We start from the raw sequence: 22,424 nt of genomic DNA, 5'->3' as shown, positions 1-22,424 counted from the left end.
CAACAATCTGTAGGTAGCACGTGTTGTTGACGTGGTTCTGATTACCGGATATAGTTGTCTTTGGTTTAATTTCCTTCTGCCATCTTTGGTCTACGTGTTAAAGAAAAGTGAGTAGCATCACATTTTAAAAAGCTGTTTTCTGGTTTTTACTAGTGCACTAGCTAAGTTCCCCTGTATATTTTTCTCTTTTTATGTATCCGTCCTTCAAGTGAAATTCAGAATTTTTAACATACATGTTGCACATGTTTAAATCCTTTCTAGTATAGTCGCATTCAAGAATTGTGTCTATGTTATGTAATTAAAGTTGTAATTAAAATATAAAAATATAAAATTCCAGATTACATAATTAAAAAATCAATCTGTATTTATAGACGTCTGACCTCCATCGCCATGATGATGCTTCATCTTATGCTCTTTGTATTTCTGTCAAATATCCTTTCCTTTGGTTGTGTGGACACTTATCAGATCCAGACCTTCGACAACAGCACATTTTACCACACTAAACGGTCGTTTGCTGATGGTAAAACAAATGTAAGTGTACATTAATCTGGCTTTGTTTTCTTTAGTTTATGACTTGGTTTTTGTTTAAAGCATTTGATCAAAACTTTATAGAGCTGAAGGACACTTTAAGAGTAAAAATGCAGCTCCAGACAAAAATATAAACCAAATCGGTTTAGGCCACACCAAAGTGTACATTTTATAAATGGAATTCGCTTGGAGCCGACATAAGACCAACTGAGATGAAAAATCAATATCGAAACAAGAAGAATGACAACAGTATATATATATATATATATATATATATATATATATATATATATATATATATATATATATATATATACATTAAATTACACATATCACATATTATATCTTATATATTGTCAATTTGATCAGATTAATAGTTTGTTTACAAAACCACTACACAAAATATCTATCATACTTTTATGATTACATTTGGTTTCATATCAGTACAAAAAAATATTCTGACCTTTGATACAACAACAATTTGCAACAAACACAGTTGTCTTAAAAATTGTGTTGTGACTTCTAATCTGGTCGTAATTTACGCAGTACCCAATCCCTTACTCTGCGGATATTCCATTTCTAATGTACGACGGGAAAGAGGTTATCATTGAAGGACTGACATCGTCTTCATCGAAGAGGTGACTGCTTGTGTTTTATTTTTTTAAGATGAAAAGTTCCAATTTCTACAGTTTAGGCAGCGTGTGTTAGATACGGCTAGATTTATACTAGATTTATGGAACCAACGTTTTCCACGAATTGCCGTCCGTCTATTATTGTTATCATGCATAAAAATAATGTTTTTGAAAATTTATTTTTCCTATTTAAACAAATCTAAAGCCTAAAAGAAAATATCAGATTAGTAATCGCTCCAGAATCAATGTTATTAAATTTGCAATTAATTGCAGATAATTTTTTAAACGTTTGACTCTGTCTAATGATATATATATATATATATATATATATATATATATATATATATATATATATATATATATATATATATATATATATATATATATATATATATATAAGCTGTATATTATTGCTCTATAAACTAATCATTTTTTTGTAAACGAAATTATCTGAAATTGAAATAGATTGTGTGACTAGACTTAGATCTAGAATCTGCTACTTAAAATTAAATTTTAAAAAGTTTATACAAGCATTTAATTGATTAGTAGACGACTTTAATACATTACTAAGGGCTACCTCCTTTGTGTCTTTTTACAGTAATATGTATCTGATACTGGACTGAGTTTAATTAAATTCAAATGCATATCCAGTAAATAGTCTACTAAGTTTATGTAGCCAACAACAAATAACCACATTATTATTATTTGGTTAATGATTAGGCTAATTTTTTAAAAAAAATCCCCTGTTTATAAAAGAAACAAATTAAGCTAGAAACTTTATAAGTGAGATGGTTTAGAATAATAAAAATGGACCAGGTCTACAATTTACACAATTGCAGGTCTACATAGGGCCTACAATCTAGTTGTTTAAAGTAGGCACCTAGTGTGTAGCTAGTATACCAGTGTGTAGCTGTCCAGAGTTAAGATTCTTGGATGTAAAAAGGGATGGTACTTATCTGCCTTAATACTTTCCCCTGATAAGCCACGTGTGCTATAAATGACATAACATGACATGGAGGTGAGAAATGTTGAGGGGAGAACAGTGGGACTTTCCCCTTTGTTCTCCCTGCTGCGCCCTGAGGGTCATAAATTATATAAGAGATACTGTCTCTGTGGGGCTGGGTATCACGGAGGTGAGAAATTATCAGGGGAGGGCAGTGGTACTGACTCCTCTTTGGAATTACATGCTACCCAGATTGGCTGAAATCTAAGAACAGCAGTGGTTATTACCCATGAATTATATTAGCCGTTCTAGTGTGGGCTTTTTAGGAGTTAAGTGGTCTCACGTTTGTTACAGTAGTGTGGTTGTACTAGATCTTTTGCTACTAAATCTTGTACTTCACAGAGAATCTAGAATCTACATTAACCAAATCTAGATAACTTTTAATATATTACTGCATTTTATCAGATTCGTCTACTTAAACTCTAAACGCAAACAGTATTACTAACAGTATTTTTATTTAGAAATTTCGGCCACATATTTATAATACCATCTCTTCACAGAAATATGTTAATATAGGGGTTCCACAGGGCTCAATCTTAGGTCCTTTACTTTTTTCTTTATACATTAATGATCTTCCATTACATATTGACGCTGGTCAGTGCGAGATGTTCGCTGATGATACTTCTTTGCATGTCTTTGCAGACAGTGCTGAGTCACTCAGTTACAAACTTCAAACATGTGCCAATCAGCTTGCTACTTGGACAAAATTTAACAAAATGAAACTTCACCCCGATAAAACCAAGTCAATGTTTATTACAACTCATCAGAAACGCCCTCGTCTTCCATCCACCGCATTAAACATTACTATAGACAATTCAAACATTGAACAGGTAGACAGTTACAAATGCCTAGGATTGTTTATAGATCACAACCTCACTTGGTCTGACCATATTCATTTTCTAAGAAAGTCCTTATTAAAGACAACCTTTCAATTAGCAAGGATAAAGAACTTTCTCAACTATAGGAGCAGGCTGGTTTTTTATGAGGCTTTTATTCAATCCAGGTTGGATTATGCTTCTGTAGTGTGGAGCGCCAGCTTTATATCTAAGCAGCGTCCTCTTCTTTCTTTACAAAAAAGGGCTATAAAACTGGTTACTGGCTTGTCTAGTAGTCTGGATTCTTTTCTTACAACTAAAATACTTCCATTAAATAAAAAGATAATATATACTAAATCAATTTTCTTATATAAAATATTCCACGAAACAGCCCCCTCTTACTTATCAGATCTATTTTCTTTTAACATAAAATTAAATCGTCGTCTTAATTTACCATTCCCTTATTCAACCTTTTTCCAAAAACATAGCTTCGCCTACTCTGGTTCTAATTTGTGGAACAATCTTCCTAATAAAATAAAGCTATCTAGATCTGAAAATATATTCAAATCTAAACTAAAACTAAAATTATTTAATGACCTAACTGACTCATTGTAACATTTCTCATTCATCTATTATATTCTCTTTTTTTATCTCATTATGTATGATAGCTATGTACCATTGTTTCTTTATTCCACATTTTCAGTGCTATGTGTTACTGCTATGTGTTATTGAATTGCTTTTTTTGTTTAAACGGCCAATGTGAAAAAAGGCCTTTGTGCCTACAATTGTAACCGTTGTTTGAATAAATTTGAATAAATTTGAATGAATAAATTTATCCACGAAACTGTCAATAACAGTATAAGGATCTTCAATTCCTAAGAGTTCGAGTTTTTTTAACGTATTGTTCCTTTCCGAGGGTGCGGTTCTTTACAAACAGTGAACGCGTCCAGCGCTGACGAACAGCTGATTTTGTTTACGTCCGGTGTATACCACCGTGGCGGCGGACGTAGGTATCACGTGATTTAGGTCACGTGTTTGCAAGGACTGGATAGTGTTGAAACCTAATAAAAATAGAAAACGGACGCTTCGTTAAATCTATAGCCGACAGAAAATTAGCCTTTAATTAACGTCTTTAAATAAATTTGTGATTAACAGTCTGTCTAAAAACAAAAAAAAATGTTCTCTACCTAATTACTATTTTACAGCTCTACACATGGTGCAGATTCTCTCCTGTAACCAAAGGGACAAAAAAAAAAGAAAAAAAAACAATAAAAAAAAATATTCAGAAATGTAAACAAACTTGAGGTTTAATAGTATATAAATTTTGTATCCATTTTTAATTACTTAAACATTTTATAATAGAATAGAATCTCTTAGAAAAAATAATTGCACACCAAGTGAACACTAAATAAAATGTGCATGATAGTGCGAGATATTATTAGTACTTTATAAATTCACATGAGTTTTTTGAGACATCGGAAATAGAGTAAAATAATACTTCCGGTCAACTAAAATTACTCAAATATTGATAGAAGGCAGAGAATTTTATCTTTTACTTATACGTGAAATTTTATTCGTCTATTTGAAATAGTACTCAAGTTATAGGCTTTGAAAAGTTTAAAGTAGAAAAAGTTCCAGTTTCGGTTATCGGAAACCGCTGAAAAGTTTATACGGATCTACAGATTTGATATAATACATATATGAAATTTCATTAACCTAGCTGTAACGGTACTCAAGTTATCGTGTTTACAGATACACACACACACACACACACACACACACATACACAGACATAGAGACACGATTGCAAAATTTTATTTTTCCGACTCAGGGATGTGTAAAACGTCCAGATTTGTAAAAATCTGGAATTTTTTTTTTGCACGATTACAATACTTTCTCTATACTATATATACAAGTAAGAAAGTAAAAACAATTGGACATGATACCTAGAATATTAATTAAGACATTTTAACTAGGGGAAATAAATACTCTCTTAATGTAAATATGTGCATTTCTAAACATTTAATTGTAAATGTCAAAACAGATCATAATTACTTTAGTATGTAATATAGTAGCTTTACACTATTCGTTTTTATAAATATATGATTTTACAATCAGAATTAAATATATTGTCATAATGAATGCTAAAATATTGCAGCATAATGAAAGTTTTTGAAATCAGAGTTGGTATAAAATCAAGTTTTTCAATTTAATATACAAACTAAATCGAATAGGTGGAATCTTCTGAATAATAGCCTACATGTAACTAAATTATTCTTCTTGCAGTTAAGATCAATCAATTTTATATTAGCTGCTATTGTTTCGTGTTCTTTAAAGATAAATTTTTTAACATAATGATAATGTATGGGTTAGGTCATTGTATTGATCACACAACTCTTTATTTACAGAAATTTACATGTTTCAAAAGCTATGATTCTGGCGGCAAGGTACTTTGGTACATCATTACGCGTTTCCCCAAATGTACTTCACAGATCAGTTCGGGTGGGTTGAGGGGAGGGGGGGGGGGTTCAACTTCATTCACCACTGTCCGGTAACTTTAGTGGAATTATCCTGCCCGGCGTATACCTAGGTGTGACATTAATGTCGATCTACACAATTAAGGCCTGTCCCGTTTTAGGTGGTAAGGTGGGGACGGGGGTGAGGGAACCAACTCAGAGTGAACACAGCGTCAGTTTTTAGATGACTGTTCTAAACATGCATATATAATTATACAATTATACTGATTCAGAAATAGATTTAAATAAATAACATGGTTATTATGAACCCCCCTACACCCCCACCTCCCACAATGCCATTGAACCACAATTTATTTATTAATACCGCACGCCAATTAAAAAAAAAAGGAATGGAATATTCGAGATTATTCTTTGTTGGATATATTGGAAAAATGAATCAATTTCTACGTTAAAAAAATAAGGTTGTTTTCAAATATAGTTTTCCGTCTTGCACACGTTATGGAAAGAAAGTTGAACAACAGTTAGCCTTTATTAATTTTTACTTTATGCTATATGGTGCAGAATGTGTAACTAAGACTGTGAAATTAGAATTAAAAATCTGGGCGTAGGCCCATTTTATATTCATTCGGTTTAACGTACGTTCTATGAGATTCAGAAAACAAGCAATACATTGTAATAATATAATTGATATAGGTTCATAGTTGAGTTGTGTCCGAGAGCCGACTGCAAAACTGACAAACAAATGCAAATTGCTGTTTGGAAGAACAGCGGAAACATTCTAATTAGTTCTAGAAAAAACTACATATGGGGACAGGAGTTCAGGTTTAATTCCACTACAGTTAAGAACCGATTTGAGGTTAAGATAAAACTCATAATACATGACTCCAAGATTAAGGTAATTGTTTCATAACTCATTTTTAAATTAATACAAATTTTAAAATTATTCTCATTAGCGTTTTCAAACGATTACTGTTAGTTGAACTGGCTTAAGTCTAGTGATAATTAATTTTGTATTCACCAGATTTACGTAAACGACGATTTCCTTACAGACTTGAGTCTACGAGGTGTAAACAAAGAAACAATTAAATACGTATCAGTGCGAGAGGATATTTTTGTGGAATGGATACTATACAGTGTATGTATCTAGTGCAGTATAATTATACGGTTTAAAATTAAACTTTAATATTGAATTCGCTATTTAAATTAAAAAAAATTAAAATTCGAAATTTAAAAATTCACACTTATGCAGTTGCCGAGAACGCAGCTTAGTTAGGTATAATCGTCGAATGTTATGTCAATATTGTAGGATGCTCTTTAAAACAGAAGTAGGCGCCAATAGTGCTAACAGGGGAGACCGCGGTGCTGCAGTCACCCGATCGCCGAGTCGCTGGTGGACGCGCCTGATTTGATTTAGTCAGCGATTATAGTAGCCCATTGTATCCGGCTCCCGGTCAAAAACCTCCTGGACATAAACCCCTGGACAAAACCCCCCCCCGCGACATAACCCCCCCCCCCCGCGACATAAACCCCCTGGATAATAACCCCGACTGAGGTTTATATAAGGAAATAATAACGATAGTGAGAACCAAAAAACAAAATTAAATTAAATTAATGTACTTTTTAACGACTAACGATTCTGGTACCGAGTCAAAAGTAGGATGTTTTTGTTTGGAAGTAAAGACAACGTTAGGTTTTTGGAGGTTAATCAGCACTTCTTTATGGGTGGTACATTCAAAACAGCTCCTGCATTGTTTCACAATTGTACACAGTCCATACATTGGTCAATGGGCGGACTGTTCCATGTGTTTATGCTTTACTTTAATACAAAACACAGGAAACATACACAGCGCTCTTGGAGCAACTAACGGTCATGAATACAAACCTGCAACCAATTTCTATTATGATTGGCTTTGAAACAATTGTGATAAAAAGTGTTGAAAGGGTATTTCCAGACTGTGATATAAAAGGATCCTTTTTCCATCTTAGCCAAAACATATTCAGAAAAATACAGAACTCTGGTCTTCAACAGAAGATTATATGGCGAAATCAAACAACTCATTTGAAGTTGGTCATTATAGAGTATTTGCGAGGCATTGCTCAAAATCTCTCTTTTTTAAAGTTATAATAAAACATTATTTTCTAATGTTTGTTTTGTTTTTAATTATTAATTTTGGTTCTCATTAAACATCATTTTTCTTTTTTGGGGGGGGGGGGGGGGGGGGGGGGGGGGTTATCCAGTGGTTTATATTGCGGGGGTTTTTTGTCCAGGGTTTTTATGTCGGGGGGTTTTTGTCCAGGGTTTTTTTTGTCCAGGGGGTTTATGACCGGACACCATTGTATCCATAGTGTATTGGATTCTTAAATCGAACTTAGGGGCCGTTGTGTTAATGTTGGAGCTGGGGCGGCAAATCTAACAAAATTCAACTGTATTCCTTAACTTATTACTAATCATTATTTTAAGAATGGTAATCCCATCCCAGTTTTTGTGTCAGAATTTTTTTATTGGTAAAGTGAAGCAGCCAAATTAATATGTTTTACAAGGCTAATTCCCTGATACCTCATATAACTTTTATAGTATATATCTATATTCTACTTAAAAAAATGATAATTGAAAAATAAACAAAAAATAAAATATTAAATAAAAAAAAAACAAGTCAATTAATCTGGCACAAACCTTGAGCAAATATTAGATTTAATTATTCCTTTTGTTTTTGTTTCAGATAGCCTCACCTGTAAGTATATTAAAGTTGACTGCGAATGAAATATTTGTTTTAATTAATACTGCTATTACACACACACACACACACACACACACACACACATATATATATATATATATATATATATATATATATATATATATATATATATATAGGTTAGGGCCCAAAAATTCCAACACATTTCTGCAGGGGTGGGGGAGGGAGTGTGCTGTTTTTCTAGTCCCGTAACGGCAGAATCCTTTTAAAATTGTGATTATGGCGATGACTGACCGGAGTTTGGTTGTATTTTTAAAATTCTGAAATGGCCTAATACATTCATTTGTTTCAAATTATAAGCTTTTAATTCTATCCCATTATAAGGGTCCCGTACTTCCTGTTAAAAGATGGCCGGTTGGAGAAAAGATAATGTTTAGAGGAACACCAACAAGGAACACTGTGTAAGTGTTATAATTAATTTGTATATTTAAATGAATGCACACTTTAATATTTACAGAAAGTAACAGTTTATTTTTGTTACTATCACTTTTTAAAAGAGAATAGGGGAAGCAGGCCATTAAGGGGCAAATTAAAAGGAATCCCTTATCTTAAATATTATTAAATTAAGGCACATTAAAAAATGACATCTATATTACGAAATTAGTTTCTAACTAAATATTATAAAAGCGAAAAAGCATAAGACTAAAACGAACACGAAAAAGCATTTCAGGTATCAAACTTCCGTGTTTCATATACCTATGACCGATATGAAGTTACACTTTTCCTAATTTTCCACGGGCATAAATGAGATCAATAGGTTTTTATTTATTATTTCAGGCCAGAAATATTGCAATGAAATATGTTTAAGTACTAAATTAGGCAATTTTAAAATTTAAAATTTAGTCTATTAAGGTATGTATATATATATATATATATATATATATATATATATATATATATATATATATATATATATATATATATATATATATATATATATATATATATATATATATTATAAAGGGTAAAGGTGGGTAAGTAGTACCAATTTATGCGAATTTGTTTTTGTTAAGTAAATGACGTCTTAAAGTGGGCTTAAAACTCCATACAAACTTGCACATTCATTAAATCCACAAACCCCTTCTCTGTAAACCTGAATAGCTTTTTTTCAGGTCTGCTTCAGTCCATTTCGTATCACGTTTTCAAAAAATAAAAAAATGCAAAAAACTTTTAATAATGTAAAGTAAGAAGTAACTTCCTTAACAGGATTTGTGAATCAAACTTGCAACCCATTGACAAGGTATACTATTAGTCAGCAGCTGTAAAATGTACACAGGTAGGTTAACTAGTACCACCAGTACCCATTAGCCGCCCTAGCTTGGTACGACTGAGCCAACCTCCACTGTAAACAGACATTTGCTTTCGAGTTTTAACCGGCAAACAAAATCAAAATATAATGAAGCATAAATGATTTGTCGGCACGTTAGAACAGAAAAAAAACTAGTTACACGTTTCTCTGCTTCATGGTACAGCTAGATAGACAGTCTCGATATTACATCGAAGAGTGACAAAACACATAAACTAACTTTGCGTTTCAACTGTACGGTCGTCTCCGCGATTTTTTTTTCTGAGAACACAGATTGCATCATGAAAGATGTATTCAATGTGTTCCCGCGATTTTCTATCGGTCAGGTCAAGGAATATGGGAGAGGTACGAGTTGCCACCTTTACCATATATAAATTATATATATATAGGCATATATATATATGTAAATATATATATATATATATATATATATATATATATATATATATATATATATATATATATATATATATATATGTATATATATATATATATATAAGGAAATTAGAGCGGTCGGGCATAGTGCTCAGCCTTCATATAGTTATCGTTGTTGTCGTTGTTGTCCGGTGTTGGTGCTAGTTTATTATACCACTTCAGTGATCAAAAGACGTGAAAAGTTAAAAAAAATAATTGGGTTATCTGAATCATTCAGTAAAAATATTTTTTTTTTATTGCTATAAGCTTACATGGCGGGCTAAATCAACATAAATACTGCTTTCTTTGGAAGCTCCGTACGAATGAGTAGACTGCGATCTTCAAATTAACATCTGTCAAACGATATCTACGGTGTGATCTTGTTCATTGTTTGACTTTTCTTGAAAGTAATTTCTTCTTGTATTATTTCCGTGTAGCAGTCATTTTCTCCCGTAGGGTCTGTCTCCACCACCAAGGGATGGTATTAAACATACACAAGTCGTGTGGGTTGGTTTTATGATCCTTTCATGTCTAGATGTACAATCCTCTTTTTTAGTTTTGTCAATCTTTTCATATATGTAATATACACATTTTATCAAATGTATACACGCAAGCTCCGGTGTGTTTTTTTGTAGATATGTTTAGACTGTTATACTTAGGTTTTTGATTAATTAGTTCTGATTTAATTTAGGTTTACGGTCGACTTGGTATGTACTGGCGGAGGAAAATATGATCTTGCAGCGCTCTTTAGAGTTGTATTTAATGATGGTAAACACGTGAACACTGTAATCATAAATGACCGATTTAACGGTACCTATGGTAAGGCAGCAGCTATTTATGATTTCCCCTTTGAAATCAATGTTCCTTTCACGATGGTGTGGTTGCTACAGCCACCTCTCTTGCAGGTAAGTTTTGACATCGTGTGATTATTTATTAGTTTGTTTGATGTGATATCCAATTATGCAACTGAGATAAATTATGATGCTTCAGATTACTAAAATATACTCAAACTAAATTTGTGTGCTGGTAATTAAGATTTACGCTAATTACTTAAAAGTGGTACAAATTTACTAAGGAGTCTTTTCGGCTTTTTCTTTATACGACTGAGTCAACACTACTTAGAATCAACTATACTTGTAGTCGGCGATATTTAAAATCGACAATATTTAGAATTGATGATTCTTATAATCAAAAATACTTAGACTCGGTGACATTAAATATTGACGATACACAGAGTTGACTTTACTTAGAATCGACGATACGTAGAGTAGCGATACTCATCACTAGAGAGGAAAAAAAAAATGAAACATGTTTCCAGAATTTCTTCCAGGCAACTCTTGGGGTGGGGAGAGGGGGTGTCTGCTTCTCCCCCCCCCTCCGAAGTAAGTCTAATGCCCCACCCACAACGAAATGGAATTTATATAGAAAACATAATACTTTACCAGTGTCCGCTCTCCCCTACCCAAAAAATGTTGTCCATCCCCCCCCCCCCCCCCGAAAATATAAAGTGTCGCCCTGGAGAAAGAAGTCTGGAAGAAACGCTGCATTTTCCAACTTGGACAGTATTTCCGCCAAAAACATGTGTAGCTACTATATTTGTATCAACTAATTATGGGAAATAAGATGTTGATATTTTCTATTAAAATAACTACTTTAACATTTTTTTCAGATTACAGTTACAACAGCTGAGGGTTCTAGCAGGAAAGATTACTCCAAGACCAACCTTAGTTCATGCTATAACCGAATAGAGCTTTTGCGAAAATTGACAATATCTCAGCTTCATATTAATTAAACATCTATTTCTTCCTATGAACAAATGAGTTTTCATAGGTGAAATGAAACTATTGCTGTTGCTTAATGTTTTAGTTTAAATTCATGAATAAAAAAAAACAGGTTCATGCATTAAGGTCATAACACCACAAACCAGTATGTTATTGACAATATCTCTGCTTTTTATGACTTAAACATCTATTTCTTCATGTGAACATGAGTTTGCATAAGGGAAATTAAACTAATGCTGTTGCCTCATTTTTTACTTTCTCGTATATACGAAGTATAGAGAAAGTCTTGTAATCGTGCAAAAAAAAAAAAAACCGGGGGTGATCTCCCCTAAACTTTCTCGAATATTCTTATATAAAACAATAGGGGATGGGAACTCGGGCTATAGACATGATTTTTAATCCATTTTAAATACTTAAAGTTTTTAAAATAGAATAAAATCTCGTAGACAAAAGAATTGCACACCAAGTGAACGCCAAATTAAAAAAAGTGCATAATAGTGCGCAATATTATTAGTACTTTAAAAATTTACATTAGTTTTTTGAGAAATCGGAAGTAGCGTAAATTACTACTTCCGTTCAACGGAAATTACTCAAAATTTAACAGAAGGTAGAGAATTAGATCTTATACTTACATGTGAAATTTCATTTATCTATCTGAAATAGTACTCAAATTATAGGCTTTTTAAAAATTCAAAGTAGAAAAAGTACCACTTCCGGTTGTCGGAAATCGCTTAAAAGTTAAAACGGATCTACGATTTTGATAAAATACTTATATATGAAATTTTATAAACCTAGCTGTAACGGTACTCAAGTAATGGTGTTTACACACAGACACACAGACACACAGACAGACACACAGACAGACACACAGACATACGGACAGAATTGCAAAGCCCAGTTTTTCAGACTGGATTACTCATAAAACCTCTTTATTTTGATAAATCTGGATTTATAATTTTTGCCCGATTAAAAAAAGCCCTCTATACTTCGGATGTGATGAAAGACTGAGGTGTAATACGGTGAAAATTGTTAAAATTTCAAATGATTTTTGTGCACGATTACAATACTTTCTCTATACTTCGTATATACGAGAAAGTAAAAAATCTCTCTGATACGGAAAAACATAATTTTGCAATCTTGTCCGTATGTCTGTGTGTCCGTCTGTCTGTCTATGTGTGTGTGTGTGTCTGAGTGTAAACACGATTACTTGAGTACCGTTACAGCTAGGTTGATGAAATTTCATATATAAGTACGTTATCAAAATCGTAGATCCTTCTCAACTTTTTAGCGATTTCCGATAACCGGAAGTGGTACTTTTCCTACTTTGAATTTTTCAAAAGCCTATAACTTGAGTACTATTTCAGATAGAAAAATAAAATTTCACATGTAAGTAAAAGATCTAATTCTCTACCTTCTGTTAAATTTTTAGTAATTTCCGTTGACCGGAAGTAGTCATTTACGCTACTTCCGATTTCTCAAAAAACTAATGTAAATTTTTAAAGTACTAATAATATTGCGCACTATTATGCACTTTTTAATTTGGCGTTCACTTGGTGTGCGATTCTTTTGTCTACGAGATTTTATTCTATTTTAAAAACTTTAAGTATTTAAAATAAATTAAAAATCATGTCTATAGCCCGAGTTTCCATACACTGTTATTTTATATAAGAATACTGTGTATTTCGTCATGGAAAACAATTGTTGTGACTTTAATTGTTTAACTCTCCCTGGCCAATCCGGTTGTCTTTAAGGAGATGTTGAGGCGTTTTTTTTTTTAAATTTTGAATTGATAAAATAATTTTAAACGGCTTTTACACGGCTTATATTCAATACAACAAAATGAAAATGAGTGTAATCGAGGGTTCCAAAACAACTTTTAAAAAATATAACTATAATTTTATCCCCTGCCATAGTTTTAAAAATATATAAAAAATTATTATGATTATATCGACTTTTCAAGCCAATTGTAACTGCTAGTTTTTAAACAGTTTTCTACTCTATGAAAATTATTATTTTTAAGTTGTTAATTAAACTAAAAATAAAAAAAAAGGAGATATTGATTTTAAACAAATCCCTCTAGATTTACTCTTGAAAGAGTAATAGTTTAAATGGGCTACTTACAATATTTCTTCTTTTTGGTTGTGTTGTGTTGTGTTTATATTTTATATTGTTTTTTGTTTTGTGTGATAAATTGTTTTGTGTTGTCGGCCCATAGGGTGTCTTGTTCTTTGTTTTTCTACAGAGTAATGTGTGAATGTATTTTTCACCTTAGCGAAGCAATGTCAAACTGCTATTATATATTTTTTCAGTGCTTTCAATGGCTTGTTATTATAAGGGTTTTATGTTGTTTTGTTTTCCAATTTATAGTCATTCACTATATAGGAAAGAGCAACACACACAAAAATTGTGTTAAACCAACCAGTTGCTTGTAATCTTTAAAAGACAGCCTTCTGTCCCTTAGTCTTAACAGGGAACAACTTGTCATGTTTGAGCTTTGCTCATCACGAAACAATCGATGTGTGATTTTTCTGGCTTGAAAGTCGGCAGTAAAAACTGAAACAAAGAATCGGTGTTAGATCACTACACAAAAGACTTTGCACCTCGGTTGTTACGGTTTGCCTTTTATCTATTCCATTAAAAATTATCTCACCTTGTTATAATAGTTGAACCTATCTATTGAAGTATATATCGTTGCCAAAATAAATCAATTACGGTAAATTACATGTTGGGTTTTACAACGTTCATCTTGTAGTTTCTTGTAGTTAAAGATAATAACACATTGATTTATTGATGAAAAATACTAGCAAATTGTTTGTTTTACTACATTACACTAGACGTAGTAGATTATTAAAAAAAGAGGTCAATCGAACATAAGGCCGACATACACATAGAAAATGTGGATATATACAAAACATCTCCCCATGTCTAAACAAGTTTATCTTGCTCTACCCCCAGTTCTAATGTCTACCCATACAATAAAACATAAATCTCACCAGGTCTGAACTAGTTTATTACTCCACTCATGTCCACAACAGTCACCGACACTGAAAAAATCTGTAAGTAACACGTGTTGTTGGCGTGGTTCTGATGACTGAATATAGTTATCTTTTGTTTAATTTCCTTCGGCCACCTTTGGTCTTCGTCTTAAATAAAAGTGAGTGCCATAACAGTTTGAAAAGCTGCTTTCTGGATTTTACTAGAGCACTAGGCAAGTTCTGCTGTATATTTTTCTCGTTTTATTTAAACTTTTATCCGTCCTTAAAGTGAAATTCAGAATTTTTTATACACAAGTTGCACATACTTTACCTAACAGTGGCAAAGGCTGACAGTTTTTAAAAATCCTGTTTAGTATAGAAGCATTAAAGATTTGTGTCTATGTTGTGTAATCAAAGTGGTAATTAAAATATAAAATTACTTAATAAATTTCCAGGCTAATTAATTAAAAACTCACTGTATGTTTATAGACGTCGGACCTCCATTGCCATGATGATGCTTCATCTTATGCTCTTTGTATTTCTGTCAAATATCCTTTCCTTTGGTTGTATGGACACTTATCAGATCCAGACCTTCGACAACAGCACATTTCACCACACCAAACGGTCGTTTGCTGATGGTAAAACAAATGTAAGTGTACATCGATCTGACTTTGTTTTCTTTAGTTTATGACTTGGTTATTGTTTAAAGCATTTGGTCAAAACTTAATAGAGCTGAAACTTTTTCCACTTAAGGAGTAAAAATGCAGCTCCAGACAAAAATATAAATCTAATCGGTTTAGGCTACATTCTACATTTTATAAAAGAAGTTCGCTTGGAGCCGAAATACGACAAAATGAAATGAAAAATTAATATCGATTAGGCAACGCAAAATAAAAACGAAAAGAATGACAAAAATAAATATATAAAAATACGTATAAATACACATTAAATTATACATATTACATATTTTATCTTACATGTTTAGATAGTTAATTTGATAAGATAAACAGTCTGTTAACAAAACTATCACACAAAATATCTATCATATTTTTATGATCACGTTTTGTTTTATAACACTACCAAAAATATTCTGAGCTTTGATGCAACAACAATTTGCGACGTACACAGTTGTCTTAAAAATTATGTTGTGACTTCTAATCTGATCGTAATCTACGCAGTACCCAATCCCTTACTCTGGGGAAATTCGATTTCCAATGTACGACGGGAAAGAGGTTATCATTGAAGGAGTGACAACGTCTTCAACGAACAGGTGACTGCATTGTGTTTTATTTAAGATGAAAAGTTCCAATTCCTACAGTTTAGGCAGCGTGTGTTAGATACGGTTAGATTTATACTAGATTTATTGAACCAACGTTTTCTACGAAATGCCGTCCGTCTATTATTGTTATCATGTATAAAAATCGTGTTTTCGTCAATAAATTTTGCCTTTATAGCGACCATTTAAAAAATCTCTAAAGCCTGAAAGAATATATCAGATTAGTAATTGTTTAGGAATCTATGTTATAAAATTTATGCAGAGAATTTAGAAATCGTTTGATTCCGTCTAATGATTAGTTTTAATTTATTTTGAGGTTATTTTAAAGTTATTTAAAACGTATTACAAAAATAGTGTTTTATCTTGCACACGTTCTGGGAAGCAAGCTGCATAAAAGTTGGCTTTTATTAATTTTTACAGTATGTTATATGGTGCAAATTGGGAGACTAAGAATGTGAAATTAGAATTAAAAACATGGGCGTAGACCCGTATTGTATTTGTACATTTTAACGTACGTTATATGAGATTCAGAATACATGCATTACATTGTAATAATATAATTGATATAGGTTCATAGTTGTGTCCGAGAGCTGAATGCAGCGCTGACAAACAAATGTATATGAGTGTTCGGAAGAATACAGGAAAAATTCGAATTAGTTCTATAAAAAACGACACGTGGGGACCAGAGTTCACGTTTAATGTCGCTTCACTAATGACCCAATCTGAGGTTGAGATAAAACTCATAATACATGACTCCATGATTAGGGTAATTGTTTCATAACTCATTTTTAAATTAATACAGAAGGTTGGCAATTTTAAAATTATTCTCTTAGCGTTTTCAAACGATTACTGATAGTTGAACAGGCTTAAGTCTAGTGATAATTAATTTTGTATTCACCAGATTTACTTTAAAGACGATTTGCTTACAGACTTGAGTCTACGAGGTGTAAACAAAGAAACAATTAAATACGTATCAGTTCGTGAGGGTATTTTTGTGGAATGGATACTGTACAGTGTGTGTACCTAATGCAGTATATTTATACGGTTTAAAAATAATTATTAATATTGAATTCAATATTCTAAATAAAAAAAAAAAATCCACAATTCAAAATTCGAAATTCAAATTTCAAATACGGTTTAAAATAAATCTTTTATATTGAATTCAAAATTTAAAAAAAAAGGCAAAATTCAAATTTCAAATTTCAAAATTAAAAAAAAATTCAAAATTTAAAAATAAAAATTCGAAAGTCAAAATTCAAAATTCAAATCAAATTTTTTGCCACACTACCGTTTAGTACACCCCAGTGCGTGTTAAGAGTGCAATAAACTAATAAGACCATGCGTTACTATTAGGGGTAAACTGGTTGAGTCCAAGATTTTAAAGGGACCCAACGCCGGGTTAGATTTTTCATTGTGCATTTTTCCCCCACCAAAGTATGAATTTACGAATCAATAGAAAAAAATTGAAATGACCTTGATTTTTAACGTGTGCGTCCGTCTGAGGTCGGATTACCCGAAATACCATGGGCTATTTATGATCGATATGGGGCCACAGTTTTAAAGAGCACCCGTCGACACTGTGGTACTTTAATCGGTTTATTTCGAGAGCGCCCCCACGACGACCCTGACAATTGAGCGGTCGCCATGGTGTGCTCTACCTTATTATTATGGAGGTAAATAACGTACACTTAAGGCGTTAACACAGGACGTCCTGTGGGGGGTCGGGGTCTGGGCGAGAGTGTGAACAAACCCGCGCTCACACATCTCAGATCCAATATAGCACAAGAGCGGTTAAGTCTTGAATAACTCAGTCTCAGAAACACAAAGACTAAAATTACACCATTGGTAACGCATTGATGAAATCCTCTTAAAATATTGTGTCAGCTTGCAGCAACCCGCGCAACGGGCACGCTAGCATGTTATTTAATACGTGGCTTATTTCGTCTGGGTAATCTCGGAAACCACCGTTTGCACTACTGCATTCGGCGAGAAATCACCTTAGTTCGGTATTATGGTCGAATGTTGTGTCGCTATTGAAAAATGCTCTTTAAAACAGAAGTAGGCGCCACAACTGCTAACAGAGGAGAACGCGGTGCTGCAGTTTACCGATCGTCGAGTCGCCGATGGACGCGATTGATTTGATTAGTAAGCGATTATAGTAGCCCATTGTATCCGTAGTGTATCAGACTCTTAAATCGAACTTAGGGTCCGTTGTGCTAATGTTGGAGCTTGGGGCAGCAAATCTAACGAAATTCAACTGTATTCCTCAACGTACTACTAATCATTATTTTAAGAATGGTAATCCCATCCCAGTTTTGTGTCAGAATTTTTTAATTGGTAAAGTGAAGCAGCCAAATTAATATTCCTTGATTATTCGAAATTCAAAGAAAAAGTTCTATTCACAAATAATTCCATCCGTCATTAACATACAAATATACCTCATATAACCTTGGTAGTTTATACCTATATTCTACTTAAAAATTGAAAAAAAGATAATTGAAAAATAAACAAAAAAAATATAATACTAAGTAAAAAAAAAGTCAGTTAATCTGGCACAAACCTTGAGCTAATATTAGATTTAATTATTTCTTATGTTTTTGTTGCAGATAGCCTCACCTGTAAGTACACTACAGTTGACTGCGAGTGAAATATTTGTTTTAATTAATACTGCTATTACACACACAAACATATATATTATATATATATATATATATATATATATATATATATATATATATATATATATATATAGGTTAGGACCCTGAAACCCAAAAACATTTCTGCAGGGGGGTGATGGGGGGGGGGTGCTGTTTTTCTAGTCCCGTCACGGCAGAATCCCTTTAAAATTGTGATTATGGCGATGACTGACCGGAGTTTGGTTGTATTTTTAAAATTCTGCAAAGGCCTAATACATTCATTTGTTTCAAATTAAAAGCTTTTGATTCTTTCCCATTATGAGGGTCCCGTACTTCCTGTTAAAAGATTGCCGGTTGGAGAAAAGATAATCATTAGAGGAACACCAACAAGGATCCCTTTGTAAGTGTTATAATTACTTTGTACATGTAAATTAATGTGCACTTGAATATTTACAGCAGTTAACAGTTTATTTTTGTTACTATCACTTTGTAAAAGAGAAAAGAGGAAGCAGGCCATTAAGGGGCAAATTAAAAGGAATTCCTTCTCTTAAATATTATTAAAATAAGGCACATTGAAAAATGACATCTTTATTACGGAATTAGTTTCAAACTAAATATAAAAACGAAAAAATTTAAGAATAAAACGAACACGAAAAAGCATTTCAGGTATCAAACTTCCGTGTTTCGTATACCATTGACCGATATGAAGTTACACTTTTCGTAATTTTCCACGGGCTAAAATTCGATCAGTACGTTATTATTTATTATTTCAGGCCAGATATATTGCAATGAAATATGTTTAAGTACTAAATTAGGGTCCTAGGACCTTTGACCACAGGTGCTTTGACCATAGGGGGTTTGACCATAGGGGGTTTGACCACAGCGGAGCTTTGACCCATATATATATATATATATATATATATATATATATATATATATATATATATATATATATATATATATATATATATATATATATATATATATATATATATATATATATATATATATATATATATATATATATATATATATATATATATATATATATATATATATATATATATATATATATATATATATATATATATATATATATATATATATATATATATATATAGGGTAAAGGTGGGTAAGTAGTACCATTTTATGCGAATTTGTTTTTGTTAAGTAAATGACGTCTTAAAGTGGGCTTAAATCTCCATACAAACTTGCACATTCATTAAATCCACAAACCCCTTCTCTGTAAACCTGAATAGCTTTTTTCAGGTCTGCTTCAGTCCATGTCGGATCACGTTTTCAAAAAAAAAATGCAAAAACCTTTTAATAATGTAAAGTAAGAAGTAACTTCCTTAACAGGATTTGTGAATCAAACTTGCAACCCATTGACCAGGTATACTATTAGTTAGCAGCGTGTAAAATGTACACTGGTAGGGTAACTAGTACCACAAGTACCCATTAGCCGCCCAGCTTGGTACGACTGACCCGACCTCTACTGTAAATAGATTTTCGCTTCCGAGTTTTAACCGTCAAGCAAAATAAAAATATAATGAAACATAAAGGATTTGTCGGCGCCTTAGAACATAAAAAAACTAGTTACACGTTTCTCTGCTCCATGGTACAGCTAGATAAACAGTCTCGATATTACATCGAAGAGTAACAAAACACATAAACTAACTTTGCGTTTCAACTGTACGGTCGTCTCCGCGATTTTTTTTTTCTAAGAACACAGATTGCATCATGTAAGATGTATTCATTGTGTTCCCGCGATTTTCTATCGGTCAGGTCAAGGAATATGGGAGAGGTACGAGTTGCCACCTTTACCATATATAAATTATATATATATATACATATATATACATATATATATATATATATATATATATATATATATATATATATATATATATATATATATATATATATATATATATATATATATATATATATATATATATATATATATAGGGAAATTAGAGCGGTCGGGCATAGTGCTGACCCTTCATATAGTTATCGTTGTTGTCGTTGTTGTCCGGTGTTGGTGCAAGTTAATTATACCACTTCAGTGATCAAAAGACGTGAAAAGTTAAACAAAAATAATTGGGTTATCTGAATCATTCAGTAAAAATATTTTTTTTTATTGCTATAAGCTTACATGGCGGGCTAAATCAACATAAATACTGCTTTCTTTGGAAGCTCCGTACGAATGAGTAGACTGCGATCTTCAAATTAACATTTGTCAAACAATATCTACGGTGTGATCTTGTTCATTGTTTGACTTTTCTTGAAAGTAATTTCTTCTTGTATTACTTCCGTGTAGCAGTCATTTTCTCCCGTAGGGTCTGTCTCCACCACCAAGGGATGGTATTAAACATACACAAGTCGTGTGGGTTGGTTTTATGATCCTTTCATGTCTAGATGTACAATCCTCTTTTCTAGTTTTGTCAATCTTTTCATATATGTAATATACAAATTTTTATCAAATGTATACACGCAAGCTCCGGTGTGTTTTTTGTAGATATGTTTAGACTGTTATACTTAGGTTTTTGATTAATTAGTTCTGATTTAATTTAGGTTTTCGGTCGACTTGGCATGTACTGGGGAAGGAAAATCTGATCTTGCAGCGCTCTTTAGAGTTGTATTTAATGATGGTAACCACGTGAATACTGTAATTATAAATGATCTATTTAACGGTACCTATGGGAAGGCAGCAGCTATGTATGATTCCCCCTTTGAATTCAATGTTCCTTTCACGATGGTGTGGGTACTACGCCCACCTCTCTTGCAGGTAAGTTTTGACATCGTGTGATTATTTATTAGTTTATTTGATGTGATATCCAATTATGCAACTGAGATAAATTATGCTGCTTCATATAACTAACCTATACTCAAACTAAATTTGTGTGCTGGTAATTAAGATTTACGCTAATTCCTTAAAAGTGGTACAAATTTCTTTATACGACAGAGTCAACAATATTTAGAATCAACTATACTTGCAGTCGGCGATATTTAGAATCGACAGTATTTAGAATTGATGATTCTTATAATCGAAAATACTTAGACACGGTGACATTAAATATTGAAGATACTCAGAGTTGTCTTTACTTATAATCGACGATACTTAGAGTAGCGATACTCATCACTGGAGAGGAAAAAAAATGAAACATGTTTCCAGAGTTTCTTCCAGGCAACTCTTGGGGGGGGGGGGGGGGGGTAGAGAGGGGGGGTGTCTGCTACCCCCCCCCCCCTCCCCCGAAGTAAGTCTACCACCCCAACCACAACGAAATGGAATTTATATAGAAAACATATACTTTACCAGTGTCCACCCCCCCCCCCCTGAAAATGTTGTACATCCCCCACCCCCCGAGAAAGAAGTCTGGAAGAAACGCTGCATTTTCCAACTTGGACAGTATTTCCGCCAAAAACATGTGTTGCTACTATATTTGTATCAACTAATTTTGGGAAATAAGATGTTGATATTTTCTATTAAAATAACTACTTTAACATTTTTTCAGATTACAGTTACTACAGCTGAGAGTTCTAGCAGGAAAGATTACTCCAAGACCAACCTTAGTTCATGCTATAACCGGATAGAGCATTGGGGAAAATTGACAATATCTCTGCTTCATATGACTTAAACATCTATTTCTTCCTGTGAACAATTGAGTTTGCTTAAGGGAAATAAAACTATTGCTGTTGGTTCATTTTTTAGTTTAAATTCATGAATAAAAAAAACAAAACAGGTTCATGCATTAAGATCATAACACCACAAACCAGTATTTTATTGACAATATTTCTGCTTCTTATGACTTAAACATCTATATC

The 22,424-nt window shown here is 32.6% G+C and overlaps 2 protein-coding genes across 2 annotated transcripts in view; both read left to right on the top strand.

Annotated features, from left to right (window-relative positions):
- LOC131951705 (uncharacterized) overlaps positions 1-22,424 on the top strand; it is a 36,236-nt gene continuing 13,812 nt past the window's right edge. Inside the window, exons 1-2 of the mRNA XM_059314102.1 lie at positions 1-107; positions 372-531. Coding sequence (XP_059170085.1) covers positions 391-531 — 141 coding nt within the window. The 5' untranslated portion in view covers positions 1-107; positions 372-390. The remainder of the gene's footprint in view (positions 108-371; positions 532-22,424) is intronic.
- Positions 8,542-22,262, top strand: LOC131927544 (uncharacterized). The gene is made up of 3 exons (XM_059283286.1): positions 8,542-8,612; positions 10,623-10,836; positions 22,115-22,262. The coding sequence occupies exons 1-3, from the start codon at positions 8,581-8,583 to the stop codon at positions 22,235-22,237; spliced, it is 369 nt and encodes a 122-aa protein (XP_059139269.1). The 5' UTR covers positions 8,542-8,580; the 3' UTR covers positions 22,238-22,262.

Source organism: Physella acuta, unplaced genomic scaffold (assembly GCF_028476545.2).
Source record: "Physella acuta isolate Inbredline_101_S28 unplaced genomic scaffold, ASM2847654v3 ptg000008l, whole genome shotgun sequence".
Classification (NCBI taxonomy): Eukaryota; Metazoa; Mollusca; class Gastropoda; family Physidae; genus Physella; species Physella acuta.
This window is presented reverse-complemented; position numbering and strand designations above follow the sequence as displayed.

Coding starts and splice junctions, on each gene's coding strand:
- LOC131927544 (XM_059283286.1), top strand. CDS start 8,581: ATGTTTAGAGGAACACCAACAAGGAACACTGT. Junction 8,613..10,622: donor ACACCAACAAGGAACACTGT/GTAAGTGTTATA, acceptor GATTTAATTTAG/GTTTACGGTCGACTTGGTAT. Junction 10,837..22,114: donor TACAGCCACCTCTCTTGCAG/GTAAGTTTTGAC, acceptor ACATTTTTTCAG/ATTACAGTTACTACAGCTGA.